This window comes from Acipenser ruthenus, chromosome 46, assembly GCF_902713425.1.
Source record: "Acipenser ruthenus chromosome 46, fAciRut3.2 maternal haplotype, whole genome shotgun sequence".
In the NCBI taxonomy this organism is placed as follows: Eukaryota; Metazoa; Chordata; class Actinopteri; order Acipenseriformes; family Acipenseridae; genus Acipenser; species Acipenser ruthenus.
The window spans coordinates 1,093,409-1,106,466 of NC_081234.1; the positions used below are offsets into that span (position 1 = coordinate 1,093,409).

The 13,058-nt window shown below is 44.9% G+C and overlaps 1 protein-coding gene across 2 annotated transcripts in view; it reads left to right on the forward strand.

Annotated features, from left to right (window-relative positions):
• Nucleotides 1-13,058, forward strand: part of LOC117966482 (serine/threonine-protein kinase 10-like) — a 28,121-nt gene that overhangs the window by 10,434 nt on the left and 4,629 nt on the right. The window contains exons 4-12 of one of the 2 annotated variants that reach the window (XM_059013701.1): nt 659-808; nt 2,172-2,244; nt 3,954-4,148; nt 5,272-5,494; nt 5,910-7,982; nt 8,222-8,242; nt 8,766-8,896; nt 10,455-10,578; nt 11,154-11,333. In XM_059013701.1, the coding sequence (XP_058869684.1) occupies nt 659-808; nt 2,172-2,244; nt 3,954-4,148; nt 5,272-5,494; nt 5,910-7,982; nt 8,222-8,242; nt 8,766-8,896; nt 10,455-10,578; nt 11,154-11,333 (3,170 nt within the window). Of the gene's footprint in view, nt 809-2,171; nt 2,245-3,953; nt 4,149-5,271; nt 5,495-5,909; nt 7,983-8,221; nt 8,243-8,765; nt 8,897-10,454; nt 10,579-11,153; nt 11,334-13,058 lie in introns of both variants that reach the window. The other variant, XM_059013700.1, reaches the window with a different exon arrangement.

The window sequence follows — 13,058 nt, forward strand, 5'->3', positions numbered from 1 at the left end:
AATTATATTCGGTTTTCACTCTGAGTTCATGAGCTGCTCTTCAGCTCTAGATATCAGCCGCACACATATATAAAGCAGGCTTGTGAAACCCAGTGTATTGCCAGAAAAACAAAAGTATGGCTCTTACTTGTACAAACACTTTGGTAGAACCTGTGTTCCATGCTGTATACCTACAGCAGGCAGCTAGACCCAAAGAGCAGCTCCTGAACTCACACAAAACACAGTATTTTCGTCACTGCAGTAAGAAGCACTCAAAATAATTGTGGACTGCAATCAGAGATGGCAATGAATCTCCTCCCAGCATCTGATGAGTTCATAACACTGACATTGTGTGTCTGTGTGGGTGTGCGTGGGTGTGCTTGTATTCCTGTGTCTGTGTGCCTGTGTGTGTCTGTGTGTGTGTGTGTATTCCTGTGTCGGTGTGCCTGTGTGTTTGTGTGTGGGTGTGTGTGCCTGTGTGTGTATTCCTGTGTCTCTGTGCGTGTGCATGTTTGTGTCTCTATGTGTGTGTGCTTGTATTCCTGTGTGTGTGCGTGTGCATTTTTGTGTTTGTGTGGGGGGGTGTGCATGCTTGTATTTCTCTGTGTGTGTGTGTTGCGGGTGTGTGTGTCTGTGCGGGTGTGTGTGTGTGTTCGTGTCTGTGCCCTTCTCCTCACAGAGCTGGAGAGGGGTCTGTCGGAGCCTCAGATTCAAGTGGTCTGTAAACAAACGCTGCAGGCCCTAGAATATCTCCATGGCAACAAGATCATCCACAGAGACCTGAAGACAGGGAACATCCTGCTCACAATGGAGGGAGACGTGAAGCTGGGTGAGTGAACCAGTAAACCAGTAAACCAGTAAACCAGTAATCCAGCCCACAGCACGAAGAAGCTATTCGACTCCACAACACAATTAAAAACACAGGGAAGCATTGTGAGCCAAGGTTCCCAAACCTTTTAGGCTCTCAGATCCTCCATTAAATCCCTTATAGAGGTTTCTCACAGTAATTTAGCACTGTGCCTTATACAAGCATACCTTAGTAACATTAAAGTAAAGTGTAAAGTGCAATATGGTCAAGTACAAGTAAATATAGGTCTGGTTAAGCATATTAATAAACATGGCAAGCCAGGGTAAACTGTTGTAAACGTACAGTAGAGCCATGTGAAAAGCATGGGAGTAAAACTGCAAAAATACCCTTAGAAACTTATAGAAGGGGTCGTTTTGCAGTTATACTTTGCATTTCTCATGGTTTGCCATGGTTTTTGTATATGCTTTACCAGACATCTCTGTGCTTTACAATGCTTCCCTATGCTTTACCAGACCTCTCTGTGCTTTACAATGCTTGCCTATGCTTTACCAGACCTCTCTGTGCTTTACAATGCCTCCCTATGCTTTACCAGACCTCTCTGTGCTTTACAATGCTTCCCTATGCTTTACCAGACCTCTCTGTGCTTTACAATGCTTCCCTATGCTTTACCAGACCTCTCTGTGCTTTACAATGCTTCCCTCTCTGTGCTTTACAATGCTTCCCTCTCTGTGCTTTACAATGCTTCCCTCTCTGTGCTTTACAATGCTTGCCTATGCTTTACCAGACCTCTCTGTGCTTTACAATGCTTGTCTATGCTTTACCTCTCTGTGCTTTACAATGCTTGCCTATGCTTCACCAGACCTCTCTGTGCTTTACAATGCTTCCCTCTCTGTGCTTTACAATGCTTCCCTCTCTGTGCTTTACAATGCTTGCCTATGCTTTACCATACCTCTCTGTGCTTTACAATGCTTCCCTATGCTTTACCATACCTCTCTGTGCTTCACAATGCTTCCCTATGTTTTACCACACCTCTCTGTGCTTTACAATGCCTCCCTATGCTTTATCATAACTCTCTGTGCTTCACAATGCTTCCCTCTCTGTGCTTTACAATGCTTCCCTCTCTGTGCTTTACAATGCTTCCCTATGCTTTCACTGTGCTTTGTTACACTTTGCTGTGCTTTTAGTATGTGAAGCTTGCAGAGACTAGGCTTCCTATCCAGTCAATCCTGAATTTTCAACCCCATTTTATTAAGTTATGCTCCAAATGCCTCGTCATTAAAAAAAATTAAAAAATTACATTTTCAAACTGGGTGAAGCTGTACAGTAAAATACAGCACTAGCCCAACTGACTGTCAACACTGTTTGATTATTGTTCCTTTCCCAGCTGATTTCGGTGTGTCTGCTAAAAACACCAGCACTCAACAGAAAAGAGCAACCTTCATCGGCACCCCCTACTGGTGAGTCTGCGGTACAGTCCCTAATGTTTGCACAGAGAACCCATTCTCTTGTAAGGTATGCGTGCATCTGTGTGGAGTGTATTTTTGATCTCCTGAACATTTTTGGGGTAAATTCCTGTTTTTTAATTCAAATCCAATCCTTTTTAAAATCTATTCCCAATGCCAGTAGTTCCCATTCCCTATTTATCCATTCCACCACATCGTTGATCAAAATTGCAATCCGCAGTATTCTGTTACAATGAGCTTCTCACCGTGGCAACACATGACTTTAAATTGAAGTCACTGATTGTTTGTCAATTAAACTGGCTTCAAATGAAAGCAGTTGAACAATCACAAAAATTATTATGACTCTAAAATATCAATTCCAATTCCTTCGAAGGGATTGGAAATGCAATTAACCCCAACCCTGCTCCTGAATATCCCAGATCCACAAGGATGAAAAAAAGAGCTTTCATTTGAAATTGAACTTCAAGCAATTACTTTGTTTGCCTAATTGTCCAGTGTCCAAAAATCCTATTAAATATTAAAGGATAGATTTCCAGGGAACACTGTAGACCATAATAGCCACGGAAATGGATTTCCTTGGGCAGAAACCCTTTGGGAAGGGGCGGGCAGTGATAATGTTGTTGCTTATGCAAACAGCAAAGAAAAGGAATTTAAAAGCCTTGCTTTGCAAACCTTCAGATCCCACCCTTACTATGCAACCCCCTAAAATGCAGACTGGCTGATCGTTGGGTGCACACTGCTCCCTGTGAAAATGAATTCACTCATCCAGTTTACTGTATTGACCCTGAAGGAAAGCACAAAACATGGAGGGCTAATGCATCTGTATTTTAGACCATATCAAGTTTCCTGTTTATAAATCTATTTTCCACTGTTCTAAATTACGTTGCTAAGGAGATGCGGTGCTTGACCTATGGAAAGTAATTCTGCGAATAATATACTTCCTTTTCTGTACGCTGCACTGTGTTATATAATGTTCACAGAGTGCAGGGTTTGTTTCACTCTTCAGGAGGGCCGCAGACACCTCACTCCACCCGTTCAGGGGCTCCTCAGGGTTATTCGTGGAATAACTACAGGACTCCATGAAAGTTCATGTTGTATCCTAGATAGGTAGATAGATAGACATCCATCTCTCTCTCTCTCTCTCTCTCTCTCTCTCTCTCTCTCTCTCTCTCTCTCTCTCTCTCTCTCTCTCTCTCTATATATATATATATATCTATATATCTATATATATATATATATATATATATATACATATAAACATATTCTTGAAAAATAAGTTTACACAGCTGAAGGGCTTTTGTCCATAATCATTTAATCATTTAAACCTTTTGTGTACATCAAAAAAACAAAGAGTTTTATTTTATATATGTACACACAATATATGTATGTATGTATGTATGTATGTATGTATGTATGTGCATATATATATCTGAAGAAGGTGGTAGCGTCACATTGTAGCTAATTATTAAAATAGTGAGTTTTCAGTTTATCAGTTGCTTTTCTTCAGAAGTATTTCTAGTGATTGATGAGTATCCTGTTGGATCCTTGGATATAGAGCTGTTTCTGTTTTTTAATTCTCTTTCTCTCTCTCCACACACACACACACACACACACGCACACACACGCACACACACATGCACATACACACACGCACACACACACACACACACACACACACACACTCACGTTGTACCCGTGTTCAGGATGGCTCCAGAGGTGATTCAGTGCGAGACCTCGAAGGACGCCCCGTACTCCTGCAAGGCGGATATCTGGTCTCTGGGGATCACGCTGATCGAGGCTGCGGAGATGGAGCCCCCCTATCACGATCTGAACCCCATGAGAGTGCTGCTGAAGATCACCAAGTCCGAGCCCCCCTCCCTGTCCCAGCCCCGCCTCTGGTAAGCGAGCTGCAGTGATGTTAAAATGGTTCCACTGAGGTTTTGGGGTTCTCAGAACTCTTCAACCTGATCCATACACAGCTAAACAACAGGTAGTCACCATCTTTGTTCTCACTCCCTTGTGCCCTCACTCTAGCCTAAACTAATCAATCCCTGAGTTGATCCCTCAGGCATGGCAAGTCAAATACTATTGAATGAACATTGTGTCACAGCTGTACAAGTAGTTAACATTAACATTAGCTTTGGAAGCGTTGCACATTACGTGTCACAGTATGTACTCATTGGTATCTACGATGAAATCGCTCTGCTTTGAATCTGGAGGTTTTAATTAGATGTTTTAATTGCCCCTCGACCAGTTTCCCATAGTAAAAGCACAGCAAAGTCTAATCAAGCGCAGTGAAAGCATGGTAAAGCACAGGTAAGCATTATAAAGAATAGCGAGGTATGGTAAAGCATATTAATAAACAGGGTAAACTATGGTAAATGCAAAGTATGACCATGGGAAATGCATGGGAGTAAAACTGCAAAAATGGCGTGGTAAACTTTTATAAGGGGTAATTGTACAGTTATGCTATGCATTTACCCTGGTTTGCCATGTTTCTTTTAAATATGCTTTACCACATCTCTCTATGCTTTACAATGCTTCCCTATGCTTTACCAGACCTCTCTGTGCTTTACAATGCTTCCCTATGCTTTACCATACTTCTCTGTGCTTTACAATGCTTCCCTATGCTTTACCATACCTCTCTGTGCTTTACAATGCTTCCCTATGCTTAACCAGACCTCTCTGTGCTTTACAATGCTTCCCTATGCTTTACCATACCTCTCTGTGCTTTACCATACCTCTCTGTGCTTTACAATGCATCCCTATGCTTTACCATACCTCTCTGTGCTTTACAATGCTTTACCATACCTCTGTGCTTTACAATGCTTCCCTATGCTTTGCCATGCTTTCACTGTGCTTCATTACGCTTTGCTATGCTTGTACTATGGGAGACTTGTAGGGATTAGGCATCCTACCCAATAAATAATCTCTGGAGGTGACTGTTTGTCACGGGTCTTTGTTGCTGTTCATTTTTATGAACGCGACGCTAATGGAAAGCGCTCCTCTCGGCTCCGGCAGGTCATCTGATTTCAAGGACTTCCTGCGGCGTGCTCTGGAGAAGAACGTGGAGGCCCGGGGGACGGCGGGCCAGCTGCTGCAGCACAGCTTCGTGTCGGGGGTCTGCGGAAACGGACCCCTCAAGGAGCTCATCGCAGAGGCCAAGGCTGAGGTCATGGAGGAGGTGGAGGACGGGGGTAAGGCCGAGGCCGGCCAACAGCCTTCAGGGTCAGAGGCCACGCCGGTCAGTACCAGGAGCGTTTTAGATTCAAACTTATGCAATGTTATTTACACTGTTGAAGCCACTAATAGAAACATTTCTCTGCTTCACTTGGTCGATTTGACCAACCTATATTAGCTTTTACAGCACCAGGGAATCCTTCTGGATTATTATTTTGAGGGTCTTATTTTTCAAGATCCCAAATCGCATGTTTTGTTTTCTGACAGCAGCTGCTTTGAGTAGTATACAGTGCAGTGCAAAAGCATTCATTTAACATAGAGTATAAATAAACAGCAGAAATAGCTCAAATTAATGGTACATAAATAAAGCATGTTTATTCATTAATTTATTGTCTCATTAAAGTGATACCTTTGCATTAAATTATATTCTCAAGAGTGAGTTGATCTAATTCAAACTCTATCTTGTCTCTCCCACACAGGCTTCTCAGAATTACACACAACATCTTTCCGGAACCAGCGAAGGCGAGACGCCCTCGAAAATACGGCGTGTTTCCTTGGAAACGGGGGGAGGAGCTACCATGCCCCGCCAGGGAACTGTCCCTCCCGAAACTGGAGGGACAGAGGGGGCAGGGGGTGAGGAATCAGCAACGCAAACCCCCGCTGAGCCTACGGGACTCACGGACGCAGTGGAGAACGTACCCGAAGATACTGTCAGCAAACCAGAAATCAGCTCCCCTGATCAGACCCAAACTCTAGGGGGAGAAGCAGAACTAAGCTCAGCTGGTCCGTCCCAAACGGGACAGGAAGGGTCTGCAGGAAACCTAAAACGGGCCAGACGCCTGTCCGACCCCATTGCCTCACTGCCTCCCTCTTCCTGCAGCCAGAGGCGTTGCAAATCCTACTACTGGGATGAAGACAGGATCCAGGATCAAGAGTCTGTTATCAGGATGTTAAAGGGGGTCGATTCACCCAATGTGCTCAATCTCCCCCCACCCTCAAGCTCAGAACACCTCGTATCCAATGACCAGGCTGGGAGCATCGTGTCTGCTTGTACCTACAGAGGGGCACTGCCTGGAACGGAAGGCAGTAGTTCCTTCACAGGGGAAGTCACCAAGGAACTGCAAAGTCAAGCAGCATCTGCAGAGGGGTCTGGGATAAGCAGAGTGGAGAATGGGGTACACTGGGGTTCGGATGGACCTCCTCAGGGAGATACAGTCATCACTGACTATGAAACTGAGAAGGACAGTGTGGTTGGGCTGCTGGGCTCGGACTGTGCTATTGGGGAGGGTATGGAGAGTGTACAGAGAGTGGATGAGACAGCAGGGGTTCCTGTTGCTGAGCTTTGCAAACCAGACCAACATGATTCAGAAGATCTACAAGAAGCAGATCAGCCATTGGAGTTCTGTTCTGGAGATACCAAAGACTTCAAAACACTAGGGGAGAAAGCAGAGGGTCATTCCACAGCTGGGGTGGACAGCGAGAGGGAAGACAGCGCAGACGGGGACACACAGAAATCTGAGGTTGCCACCTTAGAGAACCATGATGGTGTAACTCTAGCCCAACAACTGCTGCCTGTGGTTCAAACTGACCCCCTTGGTCCCGCTTCTAAAGGGCACCTGGATCTTCCTGGTAGCAGGTCAGCCAAATGCCCTCCTGACTTCACGGAGCAGTCGTACTTAGACTTGGCAGGGGCTCCCTGTGTATTATGGGCATCTGGGCACACTTGTCCTGTTGTGGACTCACTGGACTTGGCTGTGAAAGGTGTGCTGGTTGAACTTAAAGCAGCCCCCCTGGAGAAACCAAAGCGTGTTTTAGACTTGGGCAGGCTGAGCAAGGAAGAGGTCAGTGGTGTTGTCTCCCCAACTAGCATAGAGGAGACTCCAGGACCGTTAGGAGTAGAGGAATTCACAAAGGCACAGGTTGAGACTGAACCTGACAGGTGTATGGATGGGGAAAGCTTGGGTCAGGTGACCACACAAACTGAAGACACTGAAAAACCAGAAGTGGAGAAGACATCTTCACAAGGGGAGGCCAAAGACTCCCTGACTGGAGAAGGGAAAGCTACGCATGAGGAAAACCTGGAGAGGGATTTGACACCACAGCTAGATCTGAATTCCCGGGATTCTGGGATCAGGATTAAGGAAGGTCCAGGAGGAATAGGACCAGCCGAAGATTCCTTAAAGCCGACTGGGATCCAACCTGGGAATGACAAAGAAGACTCTCCTAGAAGTGGGAATTCAAACGGGATGAACCAGGAGCCAGCAATCTCCCTTTCTCCCGACGAAACTGATCCCGCCAAACCGAAGAAATCTGTGAAAAGAGTGAACTTCATCTGCCAGGAAGAGGACCAGAGACAGGCAACAGTCAGGCTAAGAAACGGCGAGGAGGAGTCGCAATTGGGCAGAGCCGCAGCCAATGGCATAGCAGGATCGGATGGGAATCTCGCCCCACCCGGGGAGCAAGAAGACCCCCCAGAGAGGAACTGTGTCAACGAAAACACAGAGGATCAGGAGAACTCTGCCAGTGGAAATGGGGCTGGCCTTTATTTCAAGGTTAGGAATATTACAGAAGCAACACTTTGCTTGGCAGTAGTTTTTCTAATTGATTTGGAATTGCCAATTTAGTTCAGAAGTTCAGTTCCCAAAACAGTAGTCTTGCAGTAAGGAAATGCAAGACATCAGTATTATTCCAAAACTGAAGTCATTATATAGGTTTTATTTATTGTAATATAATATGTTGTTGTGGCTTCATAATATGTTTAACCACATTGTATATTTGCTTTATCTTCCAGAGTGCCCTGGTAAACGAGGGGGTAAGTTATTCTGCTATAACAAATACAATCTCTGAAATACTTTATTAGTTCATTAACTGTAGACAACTCTGTGCGAATTGTTAGTTAACATATGTAGAAACTAATAAAACAATGTAAAATAATATAAAGCGTGTGTTGATCATGAATAGATACAAATAGGAACGGAACGTTTCGCTAAATTGGCAGGACCCTTTTTCTTGTTCCTCAAAAAAGAAATTCTGCATGCTATGCAAGCCAATAATCTTGTGCAAAATCTTACAATACAAGTAGCACAAGAGAAAATCGTCTTGTATTTTACACAGCACGCTATATTTAATTTTTTATATGTATACATGATCTTTTTATATTTTACATATTTACATATTATATTTTACATATGCTATTTACACATTGTATTTTATATTTGATGTTTATGTATTATATTTTAGATTAGATTTTTTATATTTGATAATTATACATTATATTTTAGATTTAATAATTTGACATTTTATATTGTATATTTATATATTACATTTTGCCGCAGGAGACTACTATAAACAGGAAGACGGTTAAGAAGACCCGGAAGTTCATCGTGGATGGAAAGGAAGTGAGCGTGACGACGTCCAAGATTGTGAGCGACAACGACAAGAAGGACGAGCAGCTGCGATCGGTCAGGTACCGTAGAGATACAATAATCAATCAACACTCGATTAGCGATCGGTCAGGCACACGAGAGTGGAGCCACTACCGTAGAGATAGAACAATCAATCAACACTCGATTAGTGATCGGTCAGGCACACGAGAGTGGAGCCACTACCGTAGAGATAGAACAATCAATCAACACTCGATTAGTGATCGGTCAGGCACACGAGAGTGGAGCCACTACCGTAGAGATAGAACAATCAATCAACACTCGATTAGTGATCGGTCAGGCACACGAGAGTGGAGCCACTACCGTAGAGACAGAACAATCAATCAACACTCGATTAGCGATCAGTCAGATAGACTAGAGCGGAGCCACTACCGTAGAGATAGAACAATCAATCAACACTCGATTAGTGATCGGTCAGGCACACGAGAGTGGAGCCACTACCGTAGAGATAGAACAATCAATCAACACTCGATTAGTGATCGGTCAGGCACACGAGAGTGGAGCCACTACCGTAGAGATAGAACAATCGATCAACACTCGATTAGCGATCGGTCAGGCACACGAGAGTGGAGCCACTACCGTAGAGATAGAACAATCGATCAACACTCGATTAGTGATCGGTCAGGCACACGAGAGTGGAGCCACTACCGTAGAGACAGAACAATCAATCAACACTCGATTAGCGATCGGTCAGGCACACGAGAGTGGAGCCACTACCGTAGAGATAGAACAATCAATCAACACTCGATTAGTGATCGGTCAGGCACACGAGAGTGGAGCCACTACCGTAGAGACAGAACAATCAATCAACACTCGATTAGTGATCGGTCAGGCACACGAGAGTGGAGCCACTACCGTAGAGACAGAACAATCAATCAACACTCGATTAGTGATCGGTCAGGCACACGAGAGTGGAGCCACTACCGTAGAGACAGAACAATCAATCAACACTCGATTAGTGATCGGTCAGGCACACGAGAGTGGAGCCACTACCGTAGAGACAGAACAATCAATCAACACTCGATTAGTGATCGGTCAGGCACACGAGAGTGGAGCCACTACCGTAGAGATAGAACAATCAATCAACACTCGATTAGCGATCAGTCAGATAGACTAGAGCGGAGCCACTACCGTAGAGATACAACAATCTCAAAGACTTTTATTTTGTGGGCCGAAGCATTCAGTAATCAATCAGTGGCCCTGGTGCCCTATTGGAGCCTCACCTAGCCAGCTACCCAGTAACACATGCTTCCCCTGAGCACTACTACACTAGAGCTCCTCTACATGCATGTATCTGTGTGTTTTGTGATGAGAAGAATCTAATGAATTATCTTGCTTTTTATTAATAGAATTATTAGTTATGATAGTCGAAAATCATAATTCTGCTGTGTAGTATAGTATTTCCGTAGTTATAATGGTCTTCAACACTGATTATTATAATTCGGGCATTTAGTTGAGTATTTCATGTGCACAGCCATTGCTGGTAGCTGAACCTCTCAGCATAACAAACAGGAGGGTTAAAGGGGACAGAAAGCCAGAGCAAGCCTTGATTAATACCAGCCCCCCTTCTACTCCCCCTAGACGTCAGGAGCTGCACGCGCTCAGACTGCTGCAGAAGGAGGAGCAGCGTGAGCAGACCCAGTTGGAGCAGAGGCTGCAACATCAGAGAGAGCAAATGTTCAGACACATCGAGCAGGAGATGACGGTTAGACAGCCCCAGAACCCCGCCCCCTGCCCCAGGACCCTCCCCTTCCAACCCACACAGCCCTGCCCCCAGCCCCAGGACCCTCCCCCTCCAGCCTCCACAGCCCCACCCCCAGCCCCAGGACCCTCCCCCTCCAACCCACACAGCCCTGCCCCCAGCCCCAGGACCCCCCCCCTCCAGCCTCCACAGCCCCGCCCCCTGCCCCAGGACCTTCCCCCTCCCCCCCACACAGCCCTGCCCCCCAGCCCCAGGACCCTCCAGCCTTCACAGCCCCGCCTCCTGCCCCAGAACAAAAACAAAAAAAAGAAACAGTCAAGTAGACAAATATTTTGTCTGGCGCCTTCTTCACACTATAAGAATCTAATTGAAGCAGACGAAGTAGGTCAAGCAGACCCACGTCTATTCAAAACTTTTGTCGACTTTACTTTTAGTTTCTTGTAGTTTATACCTCTGAATGTTTCTCAACCTTGGCCATGTTGCACACCAGTCCCCCTGTAGTCGCAAGTAGAAACCAGCCTTGCGGGAGGTTATTGGAAGTGTCACTGTGTGTCTGTCTGTGTGTGTTTGATGGGCAGGGTAAGAAGCAGTACTACGACCAGGAGATTGAGAAGGTGGAGCGACAGTACCGTCAGTCCAGCGAGCGGATGGAGCAGGATCACACCGTGAGGCTGCGGGACGAGGCGCGGCGGCTCAAAGCTCTGCAGGAGAAGGAGTACGCGAGGCGCAGCCAGCTGCTCAGGACCGACTCCAGAGAGGTAGGGATGTCATTACCATTGCTCTCATGTGAGAGTCGATCAGAGGTCTCCAGTCTCCGTGCTGGAGGTCTATTCCACTCCAGATTTAACAGACTTCTTCAGGGTCAAGATGGAAGTTAAATTGGTTCAAATTATTTAGAACAGGGTTGGATCAAAGACCAGGAGTGGAAGGGCTACCTTTGGCCACCACTGGCATAGATGTGAGAGATCCAGGGGTCGTGGTTTCATCTCAGCGATCACTAGGGGTAGTGCTGTCATCACCATCACTACCGTCTTGAACACAAATTGAAGTGATCTTAATGGCGTCATCTAAGTGATCCAAAGAGGTTGCTCCATTGTTACCATTGCTCTCATATGAGTGATCCAGATAGGGGTGGCTCCATCGTTACTATTGCTCTCAAATGAGTGATCCAGAGAGGGGGTGGCTTCAACTAAGTCAGGGCTTCCCAACTGATGTCTCTTAAGCCATATATGGCTTATTGCTCTCCGCTATATGACCCTTTTGTGACCATCTGAGGTTTTGTACTTTGAAAAGACTGCAAGGGTAAACTGTAGTATTAAGCTCGATTCGCACAGGACTATCAATCACCAGATAAACAGGTGGATTCTGAATTTTTACCGACATCAGTGAAATTTAGTCCCATGCTAACCATCCATTTACTTTTATCCCAGATCATTTTCTCAGGGGTCCTCCGATTTCTTTACAGGACACCGTGATCTTCTGTAAAATGTCAAACTCAGGAGCCCTGTGTCTTTGTACTCCTGTGAGAATCGAACATGTCAGCATTTCCAGGGTGTTCGCCTCAAAGCAATACCAGCCTTTACAATGAACCCTAATATAATATTAAAATTGGTACCATCTGTCCTGAGATTCTCCAGTTCAGTAAAACTCTACGATTGTGGATAATCAAATTGGGGATGAGCAAAAATACAAAACATAATTGGTGACTCTTAAAAAAATGGATGCTTTGAACGATGCAGTTGAAGATATGAATGGAAATACATATCACTCAAGGGATGAAATGGTTATTCTAGCCTTTGGAAAAGTAGGTACAACTAAATTTGTTATTTACATCCAGTTCATTGTTTACAAATCATGCACAAAACCGCCTTCTATGGCCACAACATTGCATTTCATTTTGAATTTACCAACTTTCCTTGATGAAAACGAATCCACATCTGGGAGGTTACTAGATGTCTTCTGCTTTTGACCAACTCTCAGGACACCTGGTTTTTAGTCCTGTGCGAGTCACGCTTTCAGTAGAACAAGGACAGCCAACATGCAGCATATTAATGTTGTTATCAGTGTAGTGTCTGACTGTATCTTCTCTGCTGTAGCGTCAGAGTTTCACGACTGAATTCTGACAGTAGTGTCCGATTCAGGGATGGAAACATGCTTTTTTCATGCTTTAATATGAGATTGATTAGCCACAGAGTGTAGATAACAAGCTCAGATGTGTTCTATTAAACGCATAGTAAAACAAACCAGGAACGGATGAGACTGCTCTGCAATGGGAGCCTTTTTTCCATCAATGCGATTGTATCTTCTCTGCTGTAGTCAGTGTTGAGGCTGTAGTGTGATTGTATCTTCTCTGCTGTAGTCAGTGTTGAGGCTGTAGTGTGATTGTATCTTCTCTGCTGTAGTCATGTTGAGGCTGTAGTGTGATTGTATCTTCTCTGCTGTAGTCAGTGTTGAGGCTGTAGTGTGATTGTATCTTCTCTGCT